Source organism: Oxyura jamaicensis, chromosome 5, assembly GCF_011077185.1.
Source record: "Oxyura jamaicensis isolate SHBP4307 breed ruddy duck chromosome 5, BPBGC_Ojam_1.0, whole genome shotgun sequence".
In the NCBI taxonomy this organism is placed as follows: Eukaryota; Metazoa; Chordata; class Aves; order Anseriformes; family Anatidae; genus Oxyura; species Oxyura jamaicensis.
Window position 1 is genome coordinate 9645110 of NC_048897.1, and position 26868 is coordinate 9671977.

The 26868-nt window shown below is 50.7% G+C and overlaps 1 protein-coding gene across 1 annotated transcript; it reads right to left on the reverse strand.

Annotated features, from left to right (window-relative positions):
• Positions 1–381: 381 nt before the first annotated feature.
• PNPLA2 (patatin like phospholipase domain containing 2) lies at positions 382–24902 on the reverse strand. Its single transcript, XM_035327268.1, has 9 exons — positions 24574–24902; positions 12675–12907; positions 12435–12500; positions 9477–9686; positions 8542–8602; positions 7522–7689; positions 6969–7101; positions 6386–6508; positions 382–5726 (listed from the first exon to the last, which is right to left on the reverse strand). The coding sequence occupies exons 1-9, from the start codon at positions 24758–24760 to the stop codon at positions 5462–5464; spliced, it is 1446 nt and encodes a 481-aa protein (XP_035183159.1). The 5' UTR covers positions 24761–24902; the 3' UTR covers positions 382–5461.
• Positions 24903–26868: the final 1966 nt, after the last annotated feature.

The window sequence follows — 26868 nt, forward strand, 5'->3', positions numbered from 1 at the left end:
CCATGAAAGGGAAATCAGAGATGTGAGACTGGGTTCAGTTCCTCGAGGGAGAAGTTTGCATTTTAGACCTGTGCAAGGCCTCCTTTCACGTGCATTGAGCACCTGCAGCTCCCCCAGGATGGTGCTTAATTCCTCTTGAGAAGCAGGAGCTACCCAGAACCCCCAAGGAAGCTGATTAACAGGGTCAGAACTGGGCACAGTGCTGTTTTTCACCTCCAGGGCAATGCCCCCCTCAGCACATGAGAGTATCTCAACTCATCTGAGAGTATTTTGAAGGAGAGAATAGGGCCCAGCAAAACAGACCCACATAGTACAGCGCCTCCAAAACTGTTTGATAAGCCTTTAAATGGCAAGGCAAGCAACCTCCCACAGCCAGGTGACTATATTGAGAAAGTTTTTATTAGAAGATATATTTCTGCCAAAATAAATACTTACATTTTCTTCAGCAAAACATTAGAAAAAGGGAAACAGGAGGAAAAAAAAAAAGCATCAACAATTTAATACTGAACTTTTAAAGTGACTGTGAGCACTAAAGACATTGCTATGTAAGTAACATCACTTGCATATACTATTGCTGGTCAAGTTGCTGCTCTGACATGAGTAATTCCCACAGGATTTCCACATGCGTTGTGCTCTTAAGGGTCTTCTCCAACTCTACAACAACAGCAGAATCCCAGGATACATTTAGCTCAAAAATCTGCTTTAAGATGCTGTTTCCCAGAGCAAGAGAAAGCCCCCTAATTAAAATGTGTTTATTTCAAAGTTACGTTTTTTGTCTTCTGCTTGGAACTACAGGTTCCACCTCCCTTTGCAGGAGGGCTGAGGTGGATCCACACAGGAGGATGGATGCAGTTGGAGACTGTCCTAGTGGAGCCACCCACGGATTGGGAACAACATCCCATGGAGGGGCAAGGGGAAGGAGGAAAAGGGAATGAGTACTGCTGCATTCAGAAAGGCAGACACCACAGGGACACAGAGGGCAGGCAGGCCAGAGCCCACTGTAAAGGCACAAGGTGAGTTTGGCACAAACTAACTGGCTGACATGGCAGCCAGGTACAATGGTCCATTCTCTCGTCAATTTAAGGGGAAGAGGGAAACAGCTTGAGAGAAGTGTTGGCAAGACCCCTTGACTTTGGCAACCCACCACCTCCACCAGGTATTTAGCAGAAATGGACCCCTGAGGAAAGCAGACACACACACAGGGAGTTGCAGATATTTCTCCCCCAGCCACTTTGGCGAACGTGAGGGCTCTTCTCTCAAGGGAAGGAGTGAAAGTTTGGAAAATGGATTACTAGATTAATTTTAAGAAAATGGACAAAACAGTAGGGGATATGTAAGTACTTGGGGGCAGACAGCACAATTCTTTTATTCTTGTGGTCTGAGTGCTGCAGGTACACAGTCCCCCCCAGGAAGTCACGAGAAACCGACTCCTAGGTCCTACAGACTGTGGTCAGAAATATTTCCTCCTACCTCTTGAAAAGTCAGTTTGCAAAAATATTAAGAGTAGGTCAAGCAGCAAACCAAACCTAACACACCACACATGCATGGTGGCTTACAGAGCATGCCATAGATACACACTGTTGTGCACAACATCAAACAACTATGGTGTTGTATAGGTTAGGGACTGGTTAGATGCACAAGAGGTTCACTGTTAGCCTTGTTAAAATCAGCAAGTAGTAACCGTGTCACAGGAAGGAGAAAAAGAAAGTGGATTCCTGAATGTACAGACCCTTTATGCGAACCAGTGGAAACTGCAAGGGTTGGGACTCTTGCAAAGTTCAAGTGAATGTTACACGGATTTCAGATGTGGGCTGCAAGATGAAGTTTTGGTCAAGGAACCTGACCTCTCAAATACCACGTACAGGAGAGCACAAGCCCTGGCCACCACCCGCTGGGCTTCCCTGCCACACATTCTGTTGAAGGACTGACTGCTGCAGATGATTGCCTTGTTCAGAGGAACTTGATGAGTGCAGGTTAATCAGCATCTGCTCACCTGAAGATAACACATGCCATGAGGTATACAAAGAACAAATGCTTGAATAATTCAAGTTAGCAATATCACAATAAACACCTCCCGGTCCAATACAGAGTCTAGCAAGAGGTTTCCAGCTATTTCAAAGCGGGGTCTGATCTAAACAAGGCAGCACTGGATAACAAAATGCTAATCTTCAGAAGCAGCCATGGCCCTTTTTCTACATCAGCTAGCTAGAAGACCTTTCCTAACTTCATCCTTAGCAATGTGCAGCAGTGAGCAGCAAGAATTTAAAGCAAATGCTTGAAACTTCTCTTAAGGAAGAGGAGGGTAGTACGGGGTATTTATTTTTGACAGATCTACCTTTCCTATATCAGAGCTTAAATCTCTAAAGCCAACAAGCTATTGCACAACAGCCACTGCATCACTTGGTGAATACAGGCAAAAAGAGGGTTAATACAGAGTGGTACTTTCCCAAGTATCCGTTCACACCCTGCAAATTAGCATAGGGAAAGCAGGAGTTTCCTCCCTGAGGAGTTAGACCTTTACAATTAAAGTCAGGCTTTGGTTTGAGGTTAAATTCGGCAGTGCATAAGAGCTTCTCTTTGAGAGGTTAATATAATAAACTAATGACAGATGAGGTGAAACAGAACGAAGTTCTGGCCCTTTACCAGCCACAGCAGGTAGTCTGTTGAAAGGCATGGACCAGAACCAACAAGCCTCCTGGATCAGAGTGCTAGAAGACAGGGCCACCAGCCGAGGTGGTTCTGATATGCAAGAGGAAAGCTGAGGAGATGCAGGGAACAAGGGTGCCAAGCTGTGATTTCTTTGCATACGCTACTGCCAAGAGAATTTGGTTCACAGTTTAGTGGTTTACATAATCATACAGTGGTTTTGCCAGTCCAGGAAGAAGGGATAAGAGAAATAAAAATAGTTGCATCATTTTCTCCACCCATACGTTAACACAAACCAGGCAGAGTCAAGAGGGCAGCAGCTTCTAGACACAAGATTTTCTCATCTGACTTTGCCCCTCACAGACGTTTTGCTTCTGGATGAAATTCTTTAATTTCATGCCACTAAACATCTATGTGTTCTTGCCAATTGCTCAGTGTGCATTAGGAACAAGAGATAGGCATTCAGCAAACTAAGAAGGTAGTCCAGAGCAACAGCAGCAGCAAAGTCCCCACAGCAAAACACAAAATAACCCCATTTTCTTTATGTCAATCCTCAAATTTATCCTTCTCTCACAAACTGACAGTAGTTTGTTGCTGGTTCACCTCCACTACAGTTAGGTCCATCTGGCAGTCAGCTTCTCCCACAAGCTTTAGGAAATTACAGGATTGATTTGCTTTGTAACCCAACATTCCCATTTTGGTTTCAGAATCCTATTTCTTTTCTCTCCCCCCCATAGTAACTCCCCTGTTCCCCAATTGCCTTAACTATGTGAAGCTTAAGAATAAATCTAAGTGCAGGCCTGTTCCACGAGCTATGCAGGCCCTTGTGTTACATAGGTAGGTTACATCCAGGAAGGACAGTGGGGTGATATTCTAAGTCACAAATTCGTCTTTGCACTGGCGTCTTGCAGACAGTCGCTCAGCACCACAGCTGCCCAACCTATTAATTGCCTCCCAGCTTGCAGTAGCCACTGCGGGAGAGCCTTGATGCTTATCAGCCTCTGCTACAAACACTCAAACCCACACCCAGTGCACAGTTGTGCTGGTAGGAAACAGCACCCACCACCTCACCCACACTGCTCAGGAAGATGTGATCGAGTAGATTCACTACTTTCTCCAGCTATTAGTAGAGTTTCTGAGGATATTTTCCCTTTTCACATCAAAGGGGGAAATGAGAGTGTTATAAGTGAGTACTCCGCACACAGGCTATGTATCAGCTTCCAACGCTCTGCCCTGCTTCCCAGGAAAGAGAACCTAAGTTTGCTTTGGCCAGTTGCATACTGTTTGTGCTAGGAGAGGTAGAAGACGCCTCGTGCAGCAAGATGCTGCAGAAAAAGCTATTGGGAGCTGGTTTTGTGTCATAGTGCAAGGAGTTACATTGAAGTATGTGCAATCCCCACAGGAAGCCATATCTCACCCTGGGAAGAGCAGAGAACATTTTTGCACAGCAAGTCACAACTAGACCATCACTGAGAAGGCAGAATTGTGCAGAAGGCAGAACCATGCAAGGCAGAGTCTTGCCCTGCTGTACATCTACTAACTCTGGTCTTTTAAGGGACAAGACAACTGCAGCCAGTTCCAAGAGGGCTGAACATGCAGCAACTTCACTTCTTCTTGTGTTCCTGCTATTGCTATGTGTGCTCCTGTATAGCCTGTAAGCCACAACGCTAACTGCAAGTCAAACTGCAAGGCTGATGTAACTGCAAGCCTACATCCTTCTCACCCCAAATCCTCAGAGTCAAGCCCCAGCTTGGCAGGAGATTCCTTACATGGCACCCACTTGGAATTTCCTTCAGTTGTATGGTCCCTTAAGGGGCAAAGCCCAACCCCTGTCAAAAGGTGGCCACTTACCCAACACTTGCTGCAACACTCCACCACAAACCTCTCAAAGATAACATGACCCACACCATCTCACCTTCCTACAAACACTTGACATTCCTTCCCCAGTGTCAGCTGCTAAACTAATCCTGAGACAATCAGACTGAGCTTTTCCAGCATGATCCCACACTAATTCCATTCACAGTGACAGGAACAGGGCCTCAACCTCTATGAAGAAAAAACCTCAGTCTAAATTAATTCTTTCAAATAAACTTAGTGACATTTAATACTTCAAGTTCAAGCTGCAAAAGTTCTGTCAGGATGAAAATCATATAGGGAGAGTAAATGATAATACGAATCAGGGTGAATACACAAGTTTTCTACATTTCTGCAGTCCCAGTGCAGTCTGCAGCAGGGCCAGCTCTGGCTTCCAGTGGGGATGCAGTTAAGGGACAGAAGAAAGGATCTGGCTTCAGCAAAGAATAAATTCAAGAGGAGATTTGGAAGCCCTAAGAAAAACTGTTTTGGTAAGAGGCTACCTCATCTTCCAGTAGCACAAAGAGCTAAGGTACGTCAGACAATTCAAGAAAAGCAGACCAATGTACTCTAAAAATCCAAAGGAAACTAAAAGCTATGTGAACTTGAGAGCGTCATCTACGTCCTGATTATTTGGCAGTAAAAAGCCAACGGCAATTCAAAGTGCATTATTTGGGATAGCCCAGCTGGGCCAGCATCAGCATGGCCACGGGCAACAGCCAGGCCTCAGCACAAGTCTAGAGCAAGGAATCGGCCTCTGCATCCTTGAACACAGAGATTCTCTTGCCTGGCCCAGGGGGCAACAAATGGCTACAGTCAATTCCACCAGTCTCCATCCCGGGGAAATCCCCTTTGCAGCATACTCGTGAGCACAGGGCAGCCTGCTGCCAAGGGATGAGACTGGTCCCACCCTACGTGTGCTTCCCTTCCCACCCACTCCCATCCCCGCAGGGCAGCAGGCTCAGAAGAGTGGCAGGCACTCTTTCGCACAGTCTAGAGGTGGAAATTTTATCTGAAATCCTTCCCGAGGGAAGAGGGAGGCCTGCATGTCCACGTTGATGCAGAGTAAGCCCAGCATGAGCTGGCGCTGGTACTCCTCCCACTTCAGCATGACATCGGACAGGGAACGGTTGCTTCTCATCCACATCGGCATTGCTTCGCCACAAGCAGGTGCTGAAGAAATTGGCAGACTCTGGGGCCCTCCAAGCTCCAGGTGATAGTAAAGCCTGAAAGACAAAACACAGAGAATCAGGATGTGGGACGCCTTGAGCAGATCACCAGAGCAGAGCTGCAGAACTGCAGAGCTGTTTTGGTTCTGCCACTAACTGGCTGCAGTCATAGCCCCCCTGCTCACACCTCCTGTTTATACAGACCATGAGCTCTTGTGGAAAGAATCACCACCTCATACCATCACCTCAATCACAGCTAGGACCCTCTGCCCACAGCTGTAATACAGTTTCCTATTCTCATCCAAAAAAAAAAATAAAGAAAAAAAAAGAAGTAATTTGAACTCAAGAACCCCTACGAAGGAACTTTTAGGGAACCTTGGTCTCGCAAATGCCATGCAGACAAGCACCTGTCTTCTACAAAGGGAGAGTGGAATAAGCTAGCATATAGTTTTAGTTAGACCTCCATCTTTTAACCTATTGCAATAGTAACAGCTTCATCACAGGCGCTGCCCTGTAATGGGAAGACCACATGCTGCATCTGTCCAACAGTTAAAGAAACCAAGAGACCGTGGAACAGATTTGTGTCTGAAGTTAGGCAGTAAATCCTTCTGGTTAATCTTAGCTGCTCTGTTCCAATGGAGAAGATGCCACCTTTCAGAAGGTGGAAAGGGAAACAGTGCTCCTCCAAAACAGGGCTGTGGAGAAAGCAGCCATACCTGGCTGAAAGATGACTGCCCAGTTTCTTCTTGGCTTTCTTCACAAGATAGTTGCAGATTTCAGTCATCTGCTCCCTCATCCATCTAATATCCTCAGGGATATCTGGAAGCCATTCCAGCAACCTGGGAAGAGACAGGAGACAAACCTAAGTTGAGCTTGAACAAAGGACAGGACAGAAAGAAACAGTTTTGCCTCCTATGAACAGTTACTCATTTTTAGTGACAACTGCAATATGAGCCGTTTACACAACCACTCAGAGGATTAAGGGGGAGAAGCTGTGAAGGATGAAAACAGCCCAGGATTTACTCTAAGTTTTGAATCTGCTCTTTCTGTATTTTCCATCCATTTTCAGATATGGAAAATGTTTTTTCTCCCAAGCCTTCCTATCACAATCTCCTTCCAGAAACTTTTTATAGAGTGCTTTGTACTAAGAACAGGTCTGATGGTCTTGCCTTCCCAGCTGTGTAAGTTTAGGGCTGAAAGCAACTGGAACTACTCTCAGTCCAGTGAGGAGACGCCGCTCATAAGATTCCTGGCTGCACGGGGGAAGAAAACCACCGGAGGCAATAGCTGAAGGCATACCTGACAGTGAAAGAGACTGCAGACTCCAGGGGCAGCATGTAGGGGACCATCATTGCTGTGGCCACACGTATAGGCAGCATGTTGGTGATACCAGTCAGGAGACCTCTTCTTTCCGCACAAGCCTCCATAAGAGCTGAAGGCAGAAGAGAATATGGCTGAATCCCTGCAGTGGGACCATCCCTTTCCTTGCCCTATCCCATGAGTTACCCGGCCTCTCTCTCCACCTCCCACTTCTTAAGGGGGTCTCGCTCAGGATAGAAATTCTCCAAGCACAGCTGAGGAACAGCAACTTTTAATTTTACCAGGTTTCCAAAGGAACAAGCATCAAGATCCTATCCTTGAGCTACCATGCAGAAGCATCAAATGAGAATCCTCTCCCAGTTCAGCCTCCACACCTTTATCTAAGGGGTTCCAACTACAAATAAGCACCCGTGTGAACCAGTTCAATTCCTGGGTGCAGCCAAATAACCACCACAAGCAATACCCCACATCCAAGCAATCCTCTGACATGGACCAGGCAGTATAGGAAGGGCTTTCTTCCTTTGGATCATACCTTGGTTCAATCTGGGAGGCAAGTGTTCAAAGATGTGGTCTTCAACAACAGCAAGAGCTGTATTGTCCTCTGGCTGGTCCTCGGTTTCTGTTTCTTCCTCTTTCTTCTCTCCTGGGGGAGCTTCTATGGCAAGGAGAGGACGGGCAGGACTCGGACGATGAAGGAGACCTGAGAAGTCGTATCATAAGGACAATACAAATTAGCTGCCCTTTCTTGCCTGGCCCTTAAAACGTTAGTCCTCACTTCACTCATCACCCAGACAGACATCACATCGAGCCTCTTTAGCCTGTATCTATTGTGATGCTTACCACGAGTTAAGAACCGGCTGCTTTAAGCCCATCTTCTCTTTACCCACCAGAAATTCTAACATTTCACCTCCGCATACTGCAGGGTGCTCTTTCACGGGGTTTTGTTGCTATACACTGTGCCAGGAAGCAATCTCGATGCCCCTCCTGCAGCTTAATCCGGAGGTGCATGACTGCTCTTATCCCATAAAGTATGCACCACAAAGCAAACCGTGCCTGGTCTGCTGGAAATTGACACTAGGTGGCATCAAACACACAGACTGCAACAAGAGGTCAAGGAGATGAGGAAGTCTGGGGTTCGTGTCTCAGAAGGTCTAAGAGCAGTGTCAAACTGCCAGGCTCCAGACACTGCTGAGAGCATGCCTGCACTCTGCACCGCTCTGCCTCCTTACACATACCCTGGCTGCACATGAGAGGGTGTAGGGTATCTGCTGAAGCTCCAAGTGGCACTGGTGACCAACAACTTTGCTGTAGCACTGCACACACACTGTGTAATTTCAACTGCATTGCGCTGAAAAGGCATCCACTCCAACTGCTTCCTGCAGTGCTAAAATATACTTACAGATGGAAATCCCATATGCAGGTATCTGAGGCACGCACCTTGATCAGATCTACCCTCCCACATTTTATACACACACTAACTGGCCTCAAAGCCACGCCACGAAGCCTGGCACAGAAGCAGGTTAGTGCACCCCACAAACACTCAGTGCCTTACCATTCTTCTTCAGGAAGTGCAGCGCATCCCGATAGCCCTGCTTGCACATATCCCGCAGCACCTGTGGGTAGAGGCAGGCAAGAGCAAGTCATTTGGGGACTGCCTGGCTGAGCAGAGAGAGCACTCAGCTCAGTGCTGACTTTAGAGAACTCTGGCTTTGAGGAGAAGAGGTGTAATGTGGAAGCTTTGGATATGGGGATCACGGGATAACTCAGGTTGGAATGGACAGCTGGAATCCTACCCAAGTACAGGCTTAGAGTCGCAGCTACTTCATTTCCCCCTCTAGAGCCGACGCTGCTGTAGGCAGCCTTCTAGGAGTCACTCTGATAAGCAGCCCAAAATACTTTCCTGCAGTTGCCAGGAAGGGCCACTGTGTTCATAGATAAGCCAGCTAAGACTAGGAATGGGGCAGCAGAAAACTTGTCCAAGTGATTCAGGACACAGATGCATGTTTATTATGCTCAAATGCCAGGGCTAAGGTTGTATCTGCTCAGAAGCAGAAGCATGCAAAGCTGTCTGCAGTGCCACCTGCTCCAGTGGTACTTTTTAGGAGAGACAGTCACGGGCTTCAGGCTGGCAGCTCCAGTGTGACTTTAAAAAAAGTCACAAGCACATTGGTTCTGAGGGCTGATACATCCTTGTTTAGAAGCGAGCCCGGCTTCCTGGCAAATGCCACACAGCCATGTGGGAATACTTTCCAAGCAACTGCTAGCACCTGAGTTCCAAATCTTACAGTATCAAAAGAAAACCAAGCCACCTACGTGACCTTGTGCAGATGCTCAAGGTTTGCCAGCTCACTAGGTTGCTAAACGTCAAGGTGAAAAAAAAGACAAGAGATACGAAACTAAGCGTCTGCAATCCTCCTCTGCTGAAGAGCAGAGGACAGCCAGCATCTATCCACTGTCCCCAAGTTTGGGCACTGGCAGGAATCTCACCTGTGGCTCCGGAGGAAACAGGGCCTTCGAGAGGCGGTAGAGGTTGCGAAGGTTGAACTGGATGCTTGTATTGGTTACTCTCAGCTCATGCATGTTGGTGGAGCTGTCCCGAGGACAGATGTCACTCTCCCCTGAGAATGGAGACACCGTGATTGTGTTCTTCAGCTCATATCGGGGCAAGTTGTCTGAAATCCCTCCATCAACGTATCTCTGAAATAAAGAGAAATGAATCACTCTTCATTCTTGTAATTGATCAAGCGGCTTCAAGTAGAAACTCTGCCCCAATGCTCACATCTGTGCCAACAACTTCAGGCAAGAATGGGCAACAGCCACCAGTGCCAGAGGAGTTTAAAGTAGCAACAGCACAGCTCTGTTATTTATAATCTCCATTTGCTACATGCCTTTCTTCCTTGGATTGAGTGCTTTGGTCACAAAAGTTCAAGGAGAAAGGCAAAATTCACTTGTGTGACTGCTGACATATCTGCTGTGGGGTTTCAGTGCCATCCAGTATGACACACCAACAGCCACCTGCAATGCAAGTTAGCACCGGTCTAAGCTGTCACACTGCCATTAGACTTGACATGTCTTTAAAATGAATAGTTCAGACACAGGTCCCCCTGTCAGAAAATTGGTTAACTAAGAGCGAAAGCAGCTGATTTGTTTCTAGCAGGGTAACTGAGCAGCAATCCCAACACACCTGGAACCTGCTAGCTGTGGTGTGATAGAGTATAAGGGACTCGGGATTGGTCCGAACAGGCACCCTCTTATCAGAGAACGTTCTGTATGTACATACTGTAAACATGGCAGCATTCCCCTTGCAGGAAGGACAACCAGACAACTAGAGAAGACAGACAGACACCCCCGCAAGGAAAGGCCACGCTATGCAGAGTGGCAGAGGACAGAGCAGAGCAGGCAGCACAGCTGCTTTGTTTGAAGAAGATTCAGGTGAGTGTTTAGGCCACTTAACTAAGACACAGCTAGTTTGTGGTAAAGACGCAGAAACCTGTGTTTCCCTGAGGGTGGCAGCATGAGTTAACGTACTGTTAGAAGCCTACAACAAAGCTGGCAAAGCAAAGCCTGTGTGGAAATCAAGGAAAAAACATGCAGACCCTGCTTGCTGGTCCATCACCCCCCAGGCAATGCAGTTTAGAGCTTCTCACTCAAGATCAGCTGCCACTTATTTGGATTTACCCAAACCTCCAGGCAACCCAAGGCTGATCACTCTCCATCCTCTCACCAAGCCCCTAGCAGCATCAGAACCACAGGCTGGGGCCTTGAGCTCCAAACTTGAGGTGTTAAATCCTCCCCAACCCAGGAATCCCTTTTAAGGGTTCACCTCACTCACATGCCACAGACAGTTCACAGCTGGAAGACGTACTAACAGGTCAGTTACCGACCCGTTCATTTCTCAGTATTTGAGAATTCATTTTTCTCTCCCTCCCACCCATTTATTTCATCATCCCCTCCACGAGACTGCTAGAGCTCAGAGAAGTAAACACAGCAAAAAGATGAGGAAGGCAGGATTTGCATAAGGACATTATACCTTTCACAATCACACTGCCTTGAAAACTGGTCCTCACTATTTGAGTTGGCCTGTCAGTATGTCCTGTGGCAAATACAGTCATCACAGGTATGCAGGAGTCACGCAGTCCCATTTCAAAGCCCTTCCTAAGCTCGTACCCAATCTACTGTAGCCTCTCCCTTCGCCATACGCCCTTTCAGAGTCAGAAAGGATCATTATTTTCTGGGCAAGAGGTAAATACTAATTTCCTCACACACATACCCCCACTGCAACCGCCGTTCCCCATGAGGAAACTCAAGAAGTTGGGCAGCTGCAAATTCCAGGGGCCTGACATTGGACACTGGTTTGGAATTTTGTCATTTTGCCTGAGCCAGGCTCACCTCGATTAGCACCAAGGAGTCTCACGCAAGAGCTGCTGCTACATTCCCACCAGCTGTGGGACAAAACCCCAGCCCGTGGTTGTTGAGCACACGCCAGACCAGTACTGATTCTGTCACTTTGAAGGGATGAACGTTTCCTCTAGATCATTTCCCTGCCCAACATGCCTGCACAACACAAAAGCAGCCTGTTTGGATATTAGGCAGGAGCAGAACCGACCTCGCTTTCAGGACACTGGTAGCAGAGGGAGCGAGTTAGATGCCCTGTCAGACTGAAGCACCTCGATCGGGTCACTTGTGCGAAACCAAGGCACGCAGATGTTAATAGCGGCTCTTCCTTTCGGCTGTTGAGCTTACAAAGATTTAGCTTACACTAAATGCCATTTAGTGTGTGCATTAACCTACGCAGCACAAGGGGAGTCCAAGCTCAGCCGAGACCCTCAGCCGTGACTCCTCTATCCAGAGATGCTCCAGCTCTGTACAGCTTGAAGTGCTTTCATTTTTAACATGAACGTACAAAAAGGGAGAAACTGCTCTGAACATTCCTGGACAGGAAGCTAAAAGGAGCTCCTGCGGGCAGCAGAACATTATTCTCATAGGAAGGACAGGAAGAACATCATGGAAAAGAGGCCAAGCATCAGCACCACTTGTTAAAGCTCTGCAAAGAGTATCAGGCACGTGGAAGAGGGACTACAATCATGATTTCTACCCTGTACCCAGGTTCTTTCCACATGCACACAGGGTTGGAGCGTCAGTGCTGGTAAGTGTTGTAACAAGGAGCCAGGGGAACCATCTGCTAAGTCAACCAGCGCTTGCCCAGATTGCTCTCTATTTCTATCCTGTTAAACCATCAAGCCTTTGGGACATTTTTAGCCAACTGCAGGACTGGAAAAGAAGATATATCCACTGCTGAAGTTGTTTACTTGGGAATTTCTCATGCTTCTTCACAATAGTTCCTGCTAGCAGACGGGCAACAGGACTACCACAACTGAGTACAGCATTTCTGCCTTCTTACTCATCAGTGCAGGATTTAATGAAGAAATATCTTAAGAGCCTTACCACTCCACGCAAGGTTGGAGGTATCAGCCCACAGTAGACAGGGATGAAGGTGCTGCAAACACAGGCCTGGGGAAGAAAGAGATCCAGCACGTAAGAATCACAAAGCCTACTGAGTCAGTCCGAGTACCGTACTGGCATGTGCTGAGAATTAAGCTACATTACAAAGGACGTTTGGAGTCCAAGGCAAAACAAACAAGCTTGCAGTTCTTGCCCAGCCCTCTGCAAGAAGTTTCCAGTCACCTGGATGAGCTCCTCCTTGGAATGGAAGTCTGACAGTATGACGTTTTCTCCATCAGACACCCGCGTGAGGGAAATACCCAAACGTCCTGCTGCAACCTCGTGCCCATTCTCCGGCACAGTCTTGGACAGGCAGATACGAATGATCTTCACCAAGTTGAAAGATGGGTGGAGTGGCCCCAAGAATCTCTTCCGTGCTTCTTTTGACACTCGAATAATGCTGGCACCAGCCTCACCTGCAATGATAGAAAGAAAAATGCCCCATGAAACGCTAGCAAAACCAGCCTTCTTCACAAAATCAGGCGTAGAAAAACCTCATGCAGGGCCTCACTCAGGGGTTTCTCCCTACTTGCCGACATAGCTCAAGATGAGCGGCTATTACAGGCACTGAGGGAGAGTTGCAGAAGCTTGCTGCATTGGCACTCTCACTCCCACACTGTAAACAGCCACCCTCATCTTACATATGTTATATGAAGTCAGGGAAGATCACATGCATCCTGGTAAGGCCTCACGCTTTCTCAGGAGGTCCTGCTTGACTGGCCTGTGAAGGACTGGTGAAAAGACACTAACAGAAAATAGGTATTTTCTTTTTTTTGTTGCTGTTGTTTTATAATAGACATTTGTCTATAAGCAAAAGCACCAGGAAACAGGAATCTCACAGCTTTCCAGCTGATCGATCATCACAGCCTGCTGGTAGCATCACTCATGTCTCAGGCAGCAAAACGGACACTATGGACAAGGGGGGACTTCGAGCCCCCTGGTTAGGTTTTGGTTGGTGTCCATCCTGCCCACGTCTGACTCCACAGCACTAAACGAGGCCCCGATGGCAAGGATTCCCAAAAGCAGGCCTGCTTTACACTTTCACACAGTGACCCAGCTGGGTTTGGAGGGGAGAAGACGTCCCCTCAGCACAAAAGGGACATCTGCACGTCTGCTAAGCCCATTATCTCACGGTCACTAGGAGCCCAGCCTGGCAAGAGCGTCAGGGCTCCGTGGTGGGAAAGGAGGGAAGGGAGAAAACAAAACAAAAACATCACTCCGAGCCAAACCCTCCGTGCCCAGTGCGCTGCCCTTTGCACACCCTGACTGCTGCTTCCACATGCAGCCCGAGCTGTGGTGAGACATGGGGCAGTGACTCCTCTGAGCACCAGTCGCTGCAATCCCAGAGACACAAGGAACACACGGGTGAGGAAAGTATCCGGGCAAGAATTAAAGGAACGGGGGGAAACAGCCACGCTTCCACAAATTAAATCTTCTCCCCAAACTGCAGTTTGGTTCTTGGGCAAAGATGAAAGCTGCTGTCAGTTCCAGCCCACTTGAAATCCCTCTGGTTTGCTCCCCATCCCTCTCAGCCCTGTGACTGCAGAAAGGAGGCAGCCGAGTTAGGCTCAGGTTAACAGCGAGATAAGAGAAACACCACCCTCAGCGCACTGGGGGTGTTGACACATCCCATTCTTTTGCAATACACGTGTGCCAGCAACATGTTTTCCACTAAGGCAGCCTGTTAACGTGATTGTGTGCGTAGGAAAGCCAGCGACACCAGCAGATCAAGCGATCGCCAAATGAGACCCTTGACCACGACCAGAGGCTCTGGGGTCAGGATTTGGGTACTGTGAGGTAGCAACTGAGCAGAAAATCCAAGTTCCCCTCTCCAAAGCAATTTTTAGCCCTGTAATCCCAGTCTTCTGCTCTTTCCTAAAGCAATGTTTAGCAGCCTAATTCTGATCTTACTTACTCAATTAGCAGTAAGCCACTGAGCCCAGCCTGTTCCAGATAGTGGCTGCATGGTTCAACATCCTTCCCAACACAAAGGACAACAGCCAGAAGTGACAACTTACTAGCACCACGTTATTAGCATTCCATGCCTAAGACACCTTTGTGCCTAGCGAGAGGAAGAAATACACACAAAGAACCTGCAGCAGAGCCCAGCACCTTGGCCACGCGAGCCCTGGAAGCCCCACTGCATGGAGTGCATCACAGAGCTGCTGGCCTTGCTGAAACCCCAGTAATAAATAGGGTGGGTGCTGAGCCACAGGGACACCCCGCTCGCAGGGCCATGCTGGGGAGGGTGGCTCAGGGATGGTGCTTAGAGAAACTGGCCTTCAGACTTGGCACCTCGGTGTGCAGAGATGTGACAGCAACACTGGGAACAACTGCAATTATATGGAGCATATGACTAACATCTGAGCACAAAATCTGAGCTGGGAGTTGCTTAAGGAAAACAAAACAAATCCCAAATATGCCAGGAAACACTGTCTCAGCATCTGAGGAGGGACTTGAGCTCCAGCTGCTTCTGTCATCATTACCCAGCCAAGCAGGACAGGGGGACGTGGGAGAACTGGGGACAAAATAAGAATTATTGATAACCAGTAATCACATTTTTTGAATACTTTGGGTTTGTGTTTTTTTTTTTTTTAATGTGTGCATATAAACAGATTGTGCAAAAGCAGCTTCTCAGGTATTCCAGTTTGAGGGCACCTCTGATCTTGTTGGACTTGTTGGCTCGCTTGCACCGAAACCCGAGTGCAGAGGAGCTCTGTGGGACGAGGAAGGCACAGGGCGATCTGCAGCACCGCCGGCTTTCCTGGAAATAAAGGCCAGCAGAGGGTTCAGCCAAAGGAGTCAGGTTTACGCAGCTCAATCCATGACAGATGGCAAGCCCTCCTGGAAATAAGTTTGGGAGGAGAAAGGAGAGGTGAGAGAGTGAACAGAATTTGAGCTGGTTTTCCTGGAATAGCTTTTCTGGTAGTAAGGGGATTAAAAGGGTCTGCCAGAGGGAGCAGCTGAATGAGAGAGGTGGCAGAGAGAAAAGTCCTGCAGGAGTCAGCCACAAACTGTCTGCCCCTACTGGGCTAATCCTGTGCCAACTCCTGTCCACAGAAAAGCTTGGTTTTGATGGATCTGATGATTCAGGGCACAGGGTCATGTGGAAAGCCACGTTTATTTTCCTCTCTTGGGGTACATCCCAAGGAACGCTGCCAACCTCCCATAGCTGGCACCAGCTCTTCTCCCACCAACCAATTTATCCAACGCTTCTCCCCACACAGACTTAACTAAACCATTATCCTTCTAAAACAGCCTGTATCAACGCGAAATATTTCACCTGGCACAAGGGAGGCCAGCTGGGCCACCTGCGGCCTGGGATCCCTCTGCAGCAGCCACAAGCAGCAAGGGATGGCTGCCCAGGGAAGAGCCCTGCAGGCAGCTGCAGGATCCCAGTTCATTTTTAAGCTATGCCAAGCCAGCTTTGCATCAGCTTATCGACCTGGCGAGACTGGTTTCCTTAAAGAATTAGCTCTCGCTCCCATCGGTCGTGCTCAGCACGCCTGCTGGGTGAGGGCAAGCAGCCCAGGGCCTCTCCTGACCTCTGTCTTTTGCACCAAGGGCACCTCGGCGCTCGCCTGTTGCCCACGCTGGTAACCATCCTGCAGCCAGCAGAAGGACGGCTGACCCACGAAGTATTTCAATTGGAAAAAAGAGCTTAAGGCAGACACAAAAATAGGAGCAGCGCAGGCTGAAGAGGGAGGGGGCATGCTGGACATTCCAGCTCCTGTGACTCCCCGTGACACCACGGCTCCCCCTGGAAGAGCTCCACATGGGCACAAAGATCACCCCCTGCGCCAGGGACATTCCTGCTCCCAGCTAGTAAACAGGATGCGGGCTTCAGGAAAGGCATCCAGACAGGAGTGGGGGACAGCGGACAGCACGGACAGCAGCAGGATGGATGCAGGGACAGCTCTGAAAGGAAGACAACCAGCAGAAAGAAGCGCAGGTGCTTTTGACATCCCTCCAGCACCATCCGCTCAAGAGCGAGGCTCGTGGAATAGATGCTCCCTGCAAAAGCCCCCAGCTGGAATCTTTGCAGTTTGCTCCCAGAGCTGAGCACCAGTGGAGCTCTCACGTTTCCCGTTGGTAGGTCCCTGTTCAGACCCAAATTTAGGAATCGGAAGGAATTTACCAGCATTACCTCCCTCAAGGCTAATTTAGTCTGGTTGCCTGTCTACTGCTGCTTCAGCTGGTGCGGTGCCCTGGAGGAGCGAAAAGCCAGCCCCTCGTGACGAGCACAGGTTTCAGGAGAGCTGCCTCACATTCCTCCCGCGCTCAGATCCTCAGGCTGCTCCAGCTCAGCACGCACAGCTCCTGCACCTGCCCAGCCTCTCCCTGGAGAGGGTACAGCCCTAATTACAGCCCAGTCCCGTCACCAGCCTAAAAACATTAAGCTGTAAACAAGGGACATTGAAAGAAAAGTCTGCAGGCTGACAGCTAGAAAATAATTAACCGAGAGAGCTTTATTGGACATTTCCCCAGCGCCCATTCGCTCGCCAGAAGGACCAGCAGATAGCAGCGAGCAGGTGATCCAAGGACACCTCCAGTCCTTGGGGGCACCGACCTCAGCCTGGGAAAGGTCTGCCGCCACTGTGCCTTACATGGCTGAGTTTGTATAAATGCCACTATTGAACACACACGAAGAGTCCCCTTTAAATGCTTGGGGCTGAGAGAAGGCAGCCAGCACCAGAACCCCCAACAGCACTGGTCCTTTTCCCCTGTGCACATCGTCCTGTAAGCTGGAACACTGAGAAACACGAACCAGAACAAGTCATTCTCTGGGGCTTCCCGCATTTCTGTTGTTGTGAGCAGTATTTGTGATTTACAAGTTTCCACTCATTCCTTCTCTCCCACTATTTTGTCATCAGCTAACAAGGAGCAGCTCGGCTGCCCCTGCTCCAGATAACAGACGGGAAGGAAGCTGTTTCTTTTTTGTGATGCAGAGGTAGCAAAAAATCAGAGTAACTCCTCAGGCCCCTTCCAGGCTGGCAAATAACCCCTCTCCTCACCTCACAGATGGGGCAAGTGGAGACAGCGAAAGAGACAGCTTTTCGAGTAGGGCCGGCTCCTGCAGCCAGAGGCAGCTGCTGCAGGAAGGGCTCATCCCACAGCACCTTCTGGCCCAGATTCTCAGAGCTCAGCATTGCAGAGCCCAGATGAAGCCCACAGCAGGAGGCCGCTGTGAATCCCCATCGCCTGCAGCTGCTTCACAGCCACAAGCCTCCCTCTTCGCAACGTGCCAGTCCCCAGGACATTTGAGGTAGGTTACTTCATTTAGGGCACAAGCAAAAAGGCTTCGGGAGAGTGGGCACAAGAGCTGCCAGCCTTGGTTATGCCTCAGCTGAACCTGTGCACTGGCATTAGGGAAGTGCTGGCACACAGCAAGGCCTCACCAGGCAGCAGATGTCCGGCAAGCCAGTGCCCACTTTGTTCCCACAGGCAGGGCCGGAGCGCTTGCTCTTGCGACACAAACCAGACAAGAGCACGACTCCTGCTGGGGAACAATCAATAGGAAGGCTCAGCTCAGGCAGGCAGCCAGGATTATTGTCTGGCACAATCACTGCAATCACCACTAGCCTAATTTTTCCCCCCTGTAATTCCCTGATACAAGGATTAACGTTGCATTTCTGCTCATTGCCATAGAGAGAAGTGAAGCTCAGATCCCTGCTGCTTGCCCTGAGCCAGCACAATGCTGGGCTTCATTTTTTTTTATTTTTTTTTTAAAGCAAGTACCCAGCAAGAGAAAGCTAGTGGAGAAGAGAGAGAATGGGAAGCAGAAAGATGGACCAAAAAACAGCTGCATGACTGTGAAGTTGCCTTTCTCCTCTGCCCTGCACGTAGGCAGGAAGGGAACCACATCCAGTTCTTGCCTTGTTCATCCAGGTGACAGCCACTAACACAAAGCCTCCTGGGGTTATTCCCAAGAGGACTTGGTGCACAAGGAACACCTGCACACACGACATTGCACGCTCCTTACTTGCTCATCAGGGCCAGTTTGCAGGATGGCAACTCACACCCAGCAGATGAGGGCGGTTCCCTCACTGAGGAGGTGCCACCAGGGGTAAGATGCTGTGGAAGAGAAAAGAGCCGTGCTACAGGGCAGGAGAAGAGCTTTGGCTTTTCCTGCACAACAGCACGAGGCTGACCCTGTGTAAACCTGCATAAAACTTCCAGTGGATTTTTTTTTGGTCTAGCCCCTGCTGCCAGTTCTGTGCTCAGAGACGTGGCTGACCATCCCCCAGAAAGGGCAGCCTGTCTCCCTTCTCCCTGCCCACTGTACACTCGTGTTGCTACTAGAGCACCGTCCTGCCCTGGCAGGGAATGAAAGGAATAGCTCTGAAGTCCACCCCTGGCCCTGAGCCTGCACCGTGCGCCGCCCCTGCCGTCCGTGCTGCCAGCGACTGCTCCGTCCCACGCCAAGCACCTCCCCTGCTCGCCGTGCCCGCTTTGCCCTTCCATCGCATTCGGACGCGTTCGGTGTCACCTCACCCTGCTGGGTGGCTCCCCACCAGCCCCAGCACGAGCAGAGCAGGTTACCCCCAAGCCAGGGGCACAAGAGGTGCTCCAAAGCACTGCTCAGGAGGGAGGCACAGGCATCCTGTGCTGGGAGGGATCTCAGTCTGATCAAAGTTACTGAGGAAGCGATTTGGGGCAGATGGCATTCCTTGGGAGCCACGACACAAGAGTATCTGGAGGCTGCAGTTACCTTTATTCCACAGACAGCAGCAGCAGCCCCAGGCACTGCTCCTGGGCATCAGGACTCGGGGTCGGAAGCAGCCACACAAGGAGGACAGGAGCTGCTTCCCTGCAAGGCAGAGGGCACAGGAGCAGGCCCGGCAGCAGGAGGTGCAGCAACATCCCCCGACGCTCACACACACCCAAGCTTTTCTACACTTTTAAGTATGGTGAGAAGCTAAACGGCTGGTTTGGTCCCTTAAAGTGTTTAGCAGTCCCACGATGTAACACGGCTGGCCGGGTACACAGATTCATCTCCTGTGCTGGCAGCCTGCTCTGGGACAGGGCTCGAACTTTCTCCGTGCCTGACATAACCTGAGCCCACACCCTGCACACGATGCGCAGGAAGAGCTTTCTCACCAGGCCCAGCCCTGAATCAGCAACATTCAAATAAGCCAGCAAGAGCAGCTCTTGTGATTTACATATGTAAAGCACTCCTCGACTTATTTACACCCCCTGCTGCCACCTCCCCTGTCTCAGGACAGAGAAGACAACCCACGGGAGTGGCAGCACAGAGCCACTGCCAGGTCTGACATGAAAGCAGCGCTCAGTCCTTACATCTTTGGTTTCCAAACCCAGCATCCATCCTGAGACTGCATCCTATCAAGAGGAAGAGGAAGGTTTGTTCTCGGGAGAAACACTCCAACCACAGCACAGCCACGAGCTGCTCAAGTCGCTTCAGGAAGCTTGGTGGGGGTTTTGCAGGCAGAAGGCACCAGCGCAGACCCGGCTCTTGGTGGCACCACGAAGCATCGCGGCCTCAGGCCTGGGCAAGCACCAGAGGGCAGCACACAGCCCGCTGTCCTGCCAGGATTACCAGGCAGGGAAGGACCAGGAAAGAAGCAGGCACGTCCCTGCAGAAAAACGCAACGTGAAGGAACCAAGAGAGCCCTCCTCGCAAGAAGCTGCTTCCTCTGCCCCTCCTGCCCAGCAGCTCCTACTCCCTGGGGTGTCTCATCCATGCTCGGCGAGGAAGGCAGCGCTAGGAAAATACACGTTGAGCTCACTGGGCCCCCACGTTCTCGAAGATACCTTGACACCTCAAGTCCCAGGAACTCAAGCAGAAAGCAAGGCAGGGTGTTAGAGCCGGACAATGGAAACGGAGAGGTGCAAAGGATTCACTTGGGAAGCGGTGGCCTGTTGGGAATCCAACCAGCACAGCTTCCTGACGAAGAGCACGGCAGACAGGAATCACCTGCTCAGAGCAGGAGATTGCTGAGCTCCTGCAAAGCCCCTGCAAGAAGGAGGTTTGTCCATCTGCAGCTCCAGAAAGGAGCACCAACCGAAATGCCATTTCTCCACCCCTTGCACGATCATCTTCATGCACAGAACACGTCGAGCGTAGCAGAGTTAAGAAAAAGTTTATCTCCAGCCACGTTGGGGAATATTTCATCCACATCTCAGTGCACGCAGCCCTTCTCCCACTGAAGAGGTGAGACCCACAGATCTCTTCCCACAGCCACCCGAGGCGGCACCACATGCACTTCCCTACAGCAGACTCCACGATTCACGCTCTGGCCAACATAAACGGGCAGTGCTCTGAGGGCTCCATAGAAACTAAGCTGATTTGTTTCCCCTCAATCTGGGATTTGGCACTAGACTCCACACACGCAGAGAAAATAACCTCTGCGATCAGGCTTTAAGCCTCTGCACGCACCTAAACTTCAGCAGCCCATCATTAACAACGCCTGCTGTTCATTGAGAGAGGTTTCCATCTCTAAAGGCAAAGGAAAGGGTTACCCCTTCCTCCCCCCTCCGCTGCCCAGTGCAAAGGGAACCACAGTTCTGCTCCCGGGGCCATACGGTGACAGGCAGAGGGCAAACCTGGCTGTCAAATAACGATCGCTGCATCATGGGTCAAGGCTGGGCCAGAGGCCTGGCCAGATACTAGGGGAAAAGAAATATAAATGTTTGTAATCAGCCTAGGAAAAGCTTTCCAAGAACCCCCCAAGCAACGGGGCTCTGTCTAGCAGAGATACAGCCTCCTTGCTGCCTTCTCAGTGCTAGAAGCATCCCCTCAGCTCGCCTCACCCTTTTTGCTGACACTGCGATGGCGGATCCATGCCTTAGGAGATCAGGATTCAGGAGAACCACGCTTCAGGAGAGCTGCTGACTCCCGCAGATGGGGGCAGCAGCTTCTTCTGTGTTAAGGATGAAGGCACCCAGCGCTGGTTACATTTTGGCATTGCTGGTGGCTGCCTTGCTGTGCCACATGAGCTGCTTGTACTCATCCAAGCCCAGCAACCTCCGGATTTATTTGTCCAGGTGAGCTCCAGGCTCAGAGCTTGGGAAGAGCTGCAGGATCCGAGGCACACGTAAGGAGGAGGCTGCAGAGCCAGCACCAAGTTCTCACTGCTTGGCACACAAAGGTGCATTTCCTAGCGGGCCAGGCTCCAGCAGCCCCGAGAGCCAACACAGAAGCCCATTTCGCAGAAAACCCTCTGGACAAGAGTTGATTCATGCTCCAACACCGTAGCATGCACGATCAAGCACCTTGTAAACACACAAGTGCACCTCCGTATCCACACACATGACCAAGGGAAAAATAGCAGTGTTTTTTCCTGGCAGCAAGCAGAACCTCAAAGCTGGAGAGAGCACTTCAAACACGGGTCAACACCCCAGCTGCTGCCCTGGAGAACACATCCAAGATCCCTACAACCTGTAGTAAAGTGCTTAACAAGAAGAAAAAAGCTGGAGGAGGCACATTAAGTGGGACCCTAGGCTCCGAAGTCCATGAAAGCCTCTGTTCTCCCTGGTCAGTGTCTCAAAGGATCAAAACCAAAGAAACCTAAAGGAAAAGCTTTTTCCACTCCTGCCCAGGAACTGCTTCTCTGCACAGTGGAGTCACAGAGGTCACAACCCAGGACAGATTCAGGCAGGCACTAACCTTATCTACACTCAGCCAAATAAGCAAGGCTGCTGCACAAGTGCCCGGTGCTTGCCATCCACCCGGAGATACCCTTCAGTGTTCCAGGGCGATGGGCAGGGCAGCAGAGAGCACAGGGCACGGCTGCCATGAGCCTTAAAGCTCGCAGGCTGCTAGGAAGAGAAACTAGCTGCACGAACACATCCTCAGGATCCCTCAGCAGCCTGCACTAGGATGAACTGCTCGGCCAGCACAGGCTGCAGCGGTCCCTCTTCTTCCCCATGATCTCATCCCAACCCCTGGACCTCGGCCTGCACTGTCAGGGTGGTTTACGGCAGGGACAAAGTGCAGCGATACCATGCCCCAGCTGGGCACCCCATCTGCTTTTACTTTCACAAGTCAGCTCTGCTGCTTTTCTGCTGTTTTTTTCTACCCAAGACATATGCCAGCCACATGGAGAGCTAGAAAAAAAATAATAAAATGCCTCAGAGCACTCAGACTTGAGACATAATTTGAGCACCCAAGATCCAAGCCTTTGGTGGCTTGAAACAACATCTCTCGCCCTCTTTCAGGAAGGGGCAGTTAACACTGCCCAGAAGGCAGCCCTGTACTCCGTCCCCTTATCCTGCCTCCCCTTACACCTCACAGGGAGCGAGAAAAATAATTCTAATCCCAATTCACAGAAAGCTCTCTACCAGGCTGGGTGTTGCCCTCCGCGAGGCTGTGGATGCTCCGGACGTATAAATAGCAAAAACAAGGCAGACAAGATAAGAGACTTGCTCAACACCGTGCTGGTGTCTGGGCCAGGCGAAGGATTCGGGCACTGCTGTCAGCCTGTCTCACGTCAGTGCCACACCTGACAGCAAGCCGGGGCCCTCCCAGTTAGGCTAGTTGTGCTGCCACCTCTTCAGCACAAGCAACAGCAAGCAAAGCAGCCAAGTCCCTGGCAGCAAACAGACCCCTGCAGGAGAAGGGATTAGAGGAGGCCTATTCCCTTGCCCTGAGGAAAGCTGGCACCGTGGCGTGGCTACAGCCCCAGAAATCCCAGGCTGAGCTTTGAGCAGCTGGTGAGAGCTCCCCGTCCAGCTCCAGAAGCAGCGGCTACACTCCATCGGTTGTTCCTGCAAACAAAGCGCTAAGGAGGGGGAAAGTTCAAACCTAACCACACAGATAACTTTTGCTGCGTGAAGGCTACATCACAAAACCCTACCTGTCCCCAAAGAACAGGGAGTGCCCTGAAACATCAAGGCGAGAGGAGTTCAAGCAGTAAACAGCTCTGGTTTCACTTTGCTCCAGGAGAGGCTCGTACGTTCACTTCAGAAACGGCCCTTCCGCTGATAAATTATTTGAGACTAAAGAGATGCACCTCATTCCCTTGCATCACGTCCCTCATTTCACATTTCAGGTGCTTGCCTGTATTTGCTGTTCTCAAAATAAAAATAAAAACTTTGAGGGCAACAAGCTCTGCTGTGTTTGTTGGCTTCCCCACCCCCCATGCGTGAGCCAGCTGAACTTGACAGCCAGCAGCTTTTTTAGGCTGCCAGGCGAGCAAAACAACACGAGGCCCCACACACCTTCAGCTGTTTGATCCCCGTTTGTACCAGAAGCATGAAGAACATACATTGTGTGCCCACTTAAAAAAAATAAAAATTATTCTGTAAGTGAAGAATGTGGATAATGTTTAGATAAGCTAAAGACCTAGCTCATGCAGAGGACAAGAAAATTCCCCAGCGCCTCGCAGTCCTGGGAATAGCGCTGTTATTTCTGGAAGAGGGCTAAGAACAAAGCGAGGCTCCCCGGTGCCTCGGGGATGCTGTGCTTGCAGACGTTCGGCCGTGACCCGCACACGCTGCCCGGCGGCTCCAGCTGCTCCGCTTCCTGCGCACAGAAGCCCGCAGCCACGCAGCGAGAGGTCGACCTCTCTCTTCGCCCCACGCCTCACCAGGCCAGGCTCTCACGCAGCCGACCCCAAAACCAGATCTCCCCTTACACCAGGGGGGTCAACACGGGACCGCTCGGCTGCCTTCCTGCCGCGAGGAGCCTTCTCCAAGCGCCCTCGGCAGCCACCTGCTCCACAGGCAGCACCCACCTCCTTCCCCGCAGGGGGCCCGTGTCAGAGGGCTGCTTTTACCCCTTTGGCCTCCGCCTGACGGGTGCGGAGAGCTGACGGCGCGAGTGGTGAGTAAAAGCCCCTTAAAAACAAAGCACCACGCGCGCTTTGAAGCAAGCAGCAGGAAGGCAGAGCGCTACTTCCATCCCTGCTGCTGGCGTATGACAGGAACAATAAAAAACAATAGCGATGACGGGGAAGGGAGGGAAGGCTGCAGGGTCTGCCGGCTGGCCTCGCCAGGGCGGCTGGTGCACCTCAGGCAGCCCTCGCACCCGTGGGCACCCCACAAGGGCCCCCCAACGACTCAAGGCCACCCCCAAAGACCCCAAAGCCACCCCCAAGAGCCCCCCCCGGGCCTCCCTTACCGAGGCAGGCGCCGCTGACGAGGGCGGTGGCGGTGAGCGCCCCGGCGGAGGCACCGTAGACCTTCCTGGCGTTGGCGACGAGGAAGGGGGCATGCTCCTGGAGGCAGCTGGCCACGCCGATGTGGTAGACCCCCAAGAAGCCGCAGCCGGCGAAGGAGATATTCCAGGTGGAGTCCGTGGGGAACATGGCCTCCGCGCCGGGAGGGGGGGACCCGCTCACAGCCCCGCCGCCGCCGAGCGGGCGGGCCGGGGGGAGAGAGGCTGGAGCTGAGGAAGGAGTAAAGGCTACCGGCACCCACCGGCCTGCCACTGGGCTACCGGGGGCCGCCGTCGCGGTTTTATGGGGCGCCCCTTCCCGGCGGCCCGCCCCCGGGCCGCTGAGGGGCGGCGCTGCCACCTCCCCTCCGCGGGCAGCGATGGGAGGGCAAGCGGCGGCTCCTCCTTCCAACCCTTCCTCCGGTGAACCCCCCTTTGCCCCGGGGACAGCTTGAAGTGTCTCCCGGTGAGCCGTGGCACGCGTCCCGGAGCCCCCCCGCCTCGGTTCACCCGTGGAGATGGGGGGGGGCCAGGGCTTAGCGCCCCAGCCTCGGCTGAGGCATTGGGTCTCGGAGGTCTCTGCTCCCAGCTGGTGGGATGCCAAGCTAATACGGTGTTGTGCTTTCCCAGAGCAAGGTACAGGCAATAAACGTGAAAGGATGGGAAAACGCTGAGCTTTTCTCCTTACAGAGAGCGCAGGAACCAGAGGGAGGCTTCCACAGCGCAAGAACGGAGCAAAGCAATCCTAACAGCTTCCTGAGCCTGCCTCTGAGCTCACCAAAACACGGTCGCTTACCTTCTGCCAAGGGGGCTGCAAGTTTTATTAGTGCTTCCAAACAAGCCGGTGTTATATCAGCTCACGGCAGGGCTGCTCTGTGTTGTAGGGCATCGTGTTCAGGTCAGCATAGATCTCAGAAGGTGGCATGGTCCCTTCGCCATAGGGAAGGCAGACTTCAGTCATTCAATTGATTAGATAAGGGTGAAAGCTTACAGGGACATGAGAAGGTTCAGCACAGCAAGAGAATCAGCTGCTCAACTCTAAGTAAGGAAACTATTACCAGGAGGGAGGCTTGGAGGTACAAAGAGCATAAATAATTTCTTTATAGCACCAATATAAGGCAAAGGCATTTTCTATCAAGAGAAGGACCTCTTGATAGAGGTTCTGGGTTACATCTGTCCTTAAGAGCTCTCAGACTAAGCCTTCCTCCCCCTAGGAGTTTCACTAATTACGTTAGTGAAATTCATCAAGGTGGCCCCACTCCTGTTCCTTCCACTAGCAGCAGACTTTCAAAGGTCTCAAGTTCCCTGTTTGTACCCCATAACCCTCCCTTGCTGACTTCCTCTCAAATCTCTACTTGTTCTTACACTTTCCTTCCTCCCTTATGTTGGGTGTCTTTATATGACCCTTGTCAACCCTCATCTCCTCCACCTGGAGAGGTGAGCATTGGGACACCTGAGCCTTATCTCTCTATAAGGCCCTGCTTACTCCTCAGTACCAAGACAATCATAGTGCTTTCACCTTGTTCTTTTGGGGATGCTGAAAGATGTTTTCCATGTAGCCAAATCCAAAGAAAACATTGCCTTGTCCTTTTCAGAACTTTGCAGCTGGACAACTAGTCACTGGTCTGTGACTTTAGAGGAAAACTGTTAAAGCTGAACTGAACCTTGTTTGCAGAAACCTCCTTAACACTGGCAACCACAAGAACAGCTTTGTTCTCAAGCTAAAATTGCTTCCTCTTTTGTCAGCGTTTCACAAAACGTAAGATTCCTACTGTGTCTGGAAAATAAAAAACAATGCTGTGACAATAACGAGGTTAGTTTCTCCTTAGTTCTCAGTAGCAGTCTCATTCTGATTTTTTTACACCACTCTGCCTCGAGTGGTTACCTCTCAGGGTTACCTGTCTGAGGAGGTTATTGCTGCACTATTGAAACAGGTTGTTGAAATAAGCCTTGTGAACAGTAATCTCTTGTTGAGTGCTTCCTGGGTACTGGTGCTAGCAAGCTGGAAAAAAGCAATGGCGTTTTCCTCCAAAATAAATTATCCCCCTAAACTAATCTTTTTCTCCTCGGTAGGAAAGTACAGCCAGAGAAATGTTCGTAATCCTGCAATAAACTAGGTCAAGCAGATTTTCCTGTGTATTAAACTCCTATCAGAACACTGCAAGTTCATTCCTGCCCTTACGTGTTGTGATAGAACTGAGAAAACTTCCCGTGCAATTCCTACTTGTCACATTGGTTTACTAGTTATTTTATTTTATT

Coding starts and splice junctions, on each gene's coding strand:
- PNPLA2 (XM_035327268.1), bottom strand. CDS start 24,760: ATGTTCCCCACGGACTCCACCTGGAATATCTCCTTCGCCGGCTGCGGC. Junction 12,501..12,674: donor CCAAGGAGGAGCTCATCCAG/GTGACTGGAAAC, acceptor TTTCTTCCCCAG/GCCTGTGTTTGCAGCACCTT. Junction 7,690..8,541: donor GCACTTCCTGAAGAAGAATG/GTAAGGCACTGA, acceptor ACGACTTCTCAG/GTCTCCTTCATCGTCCGAGT.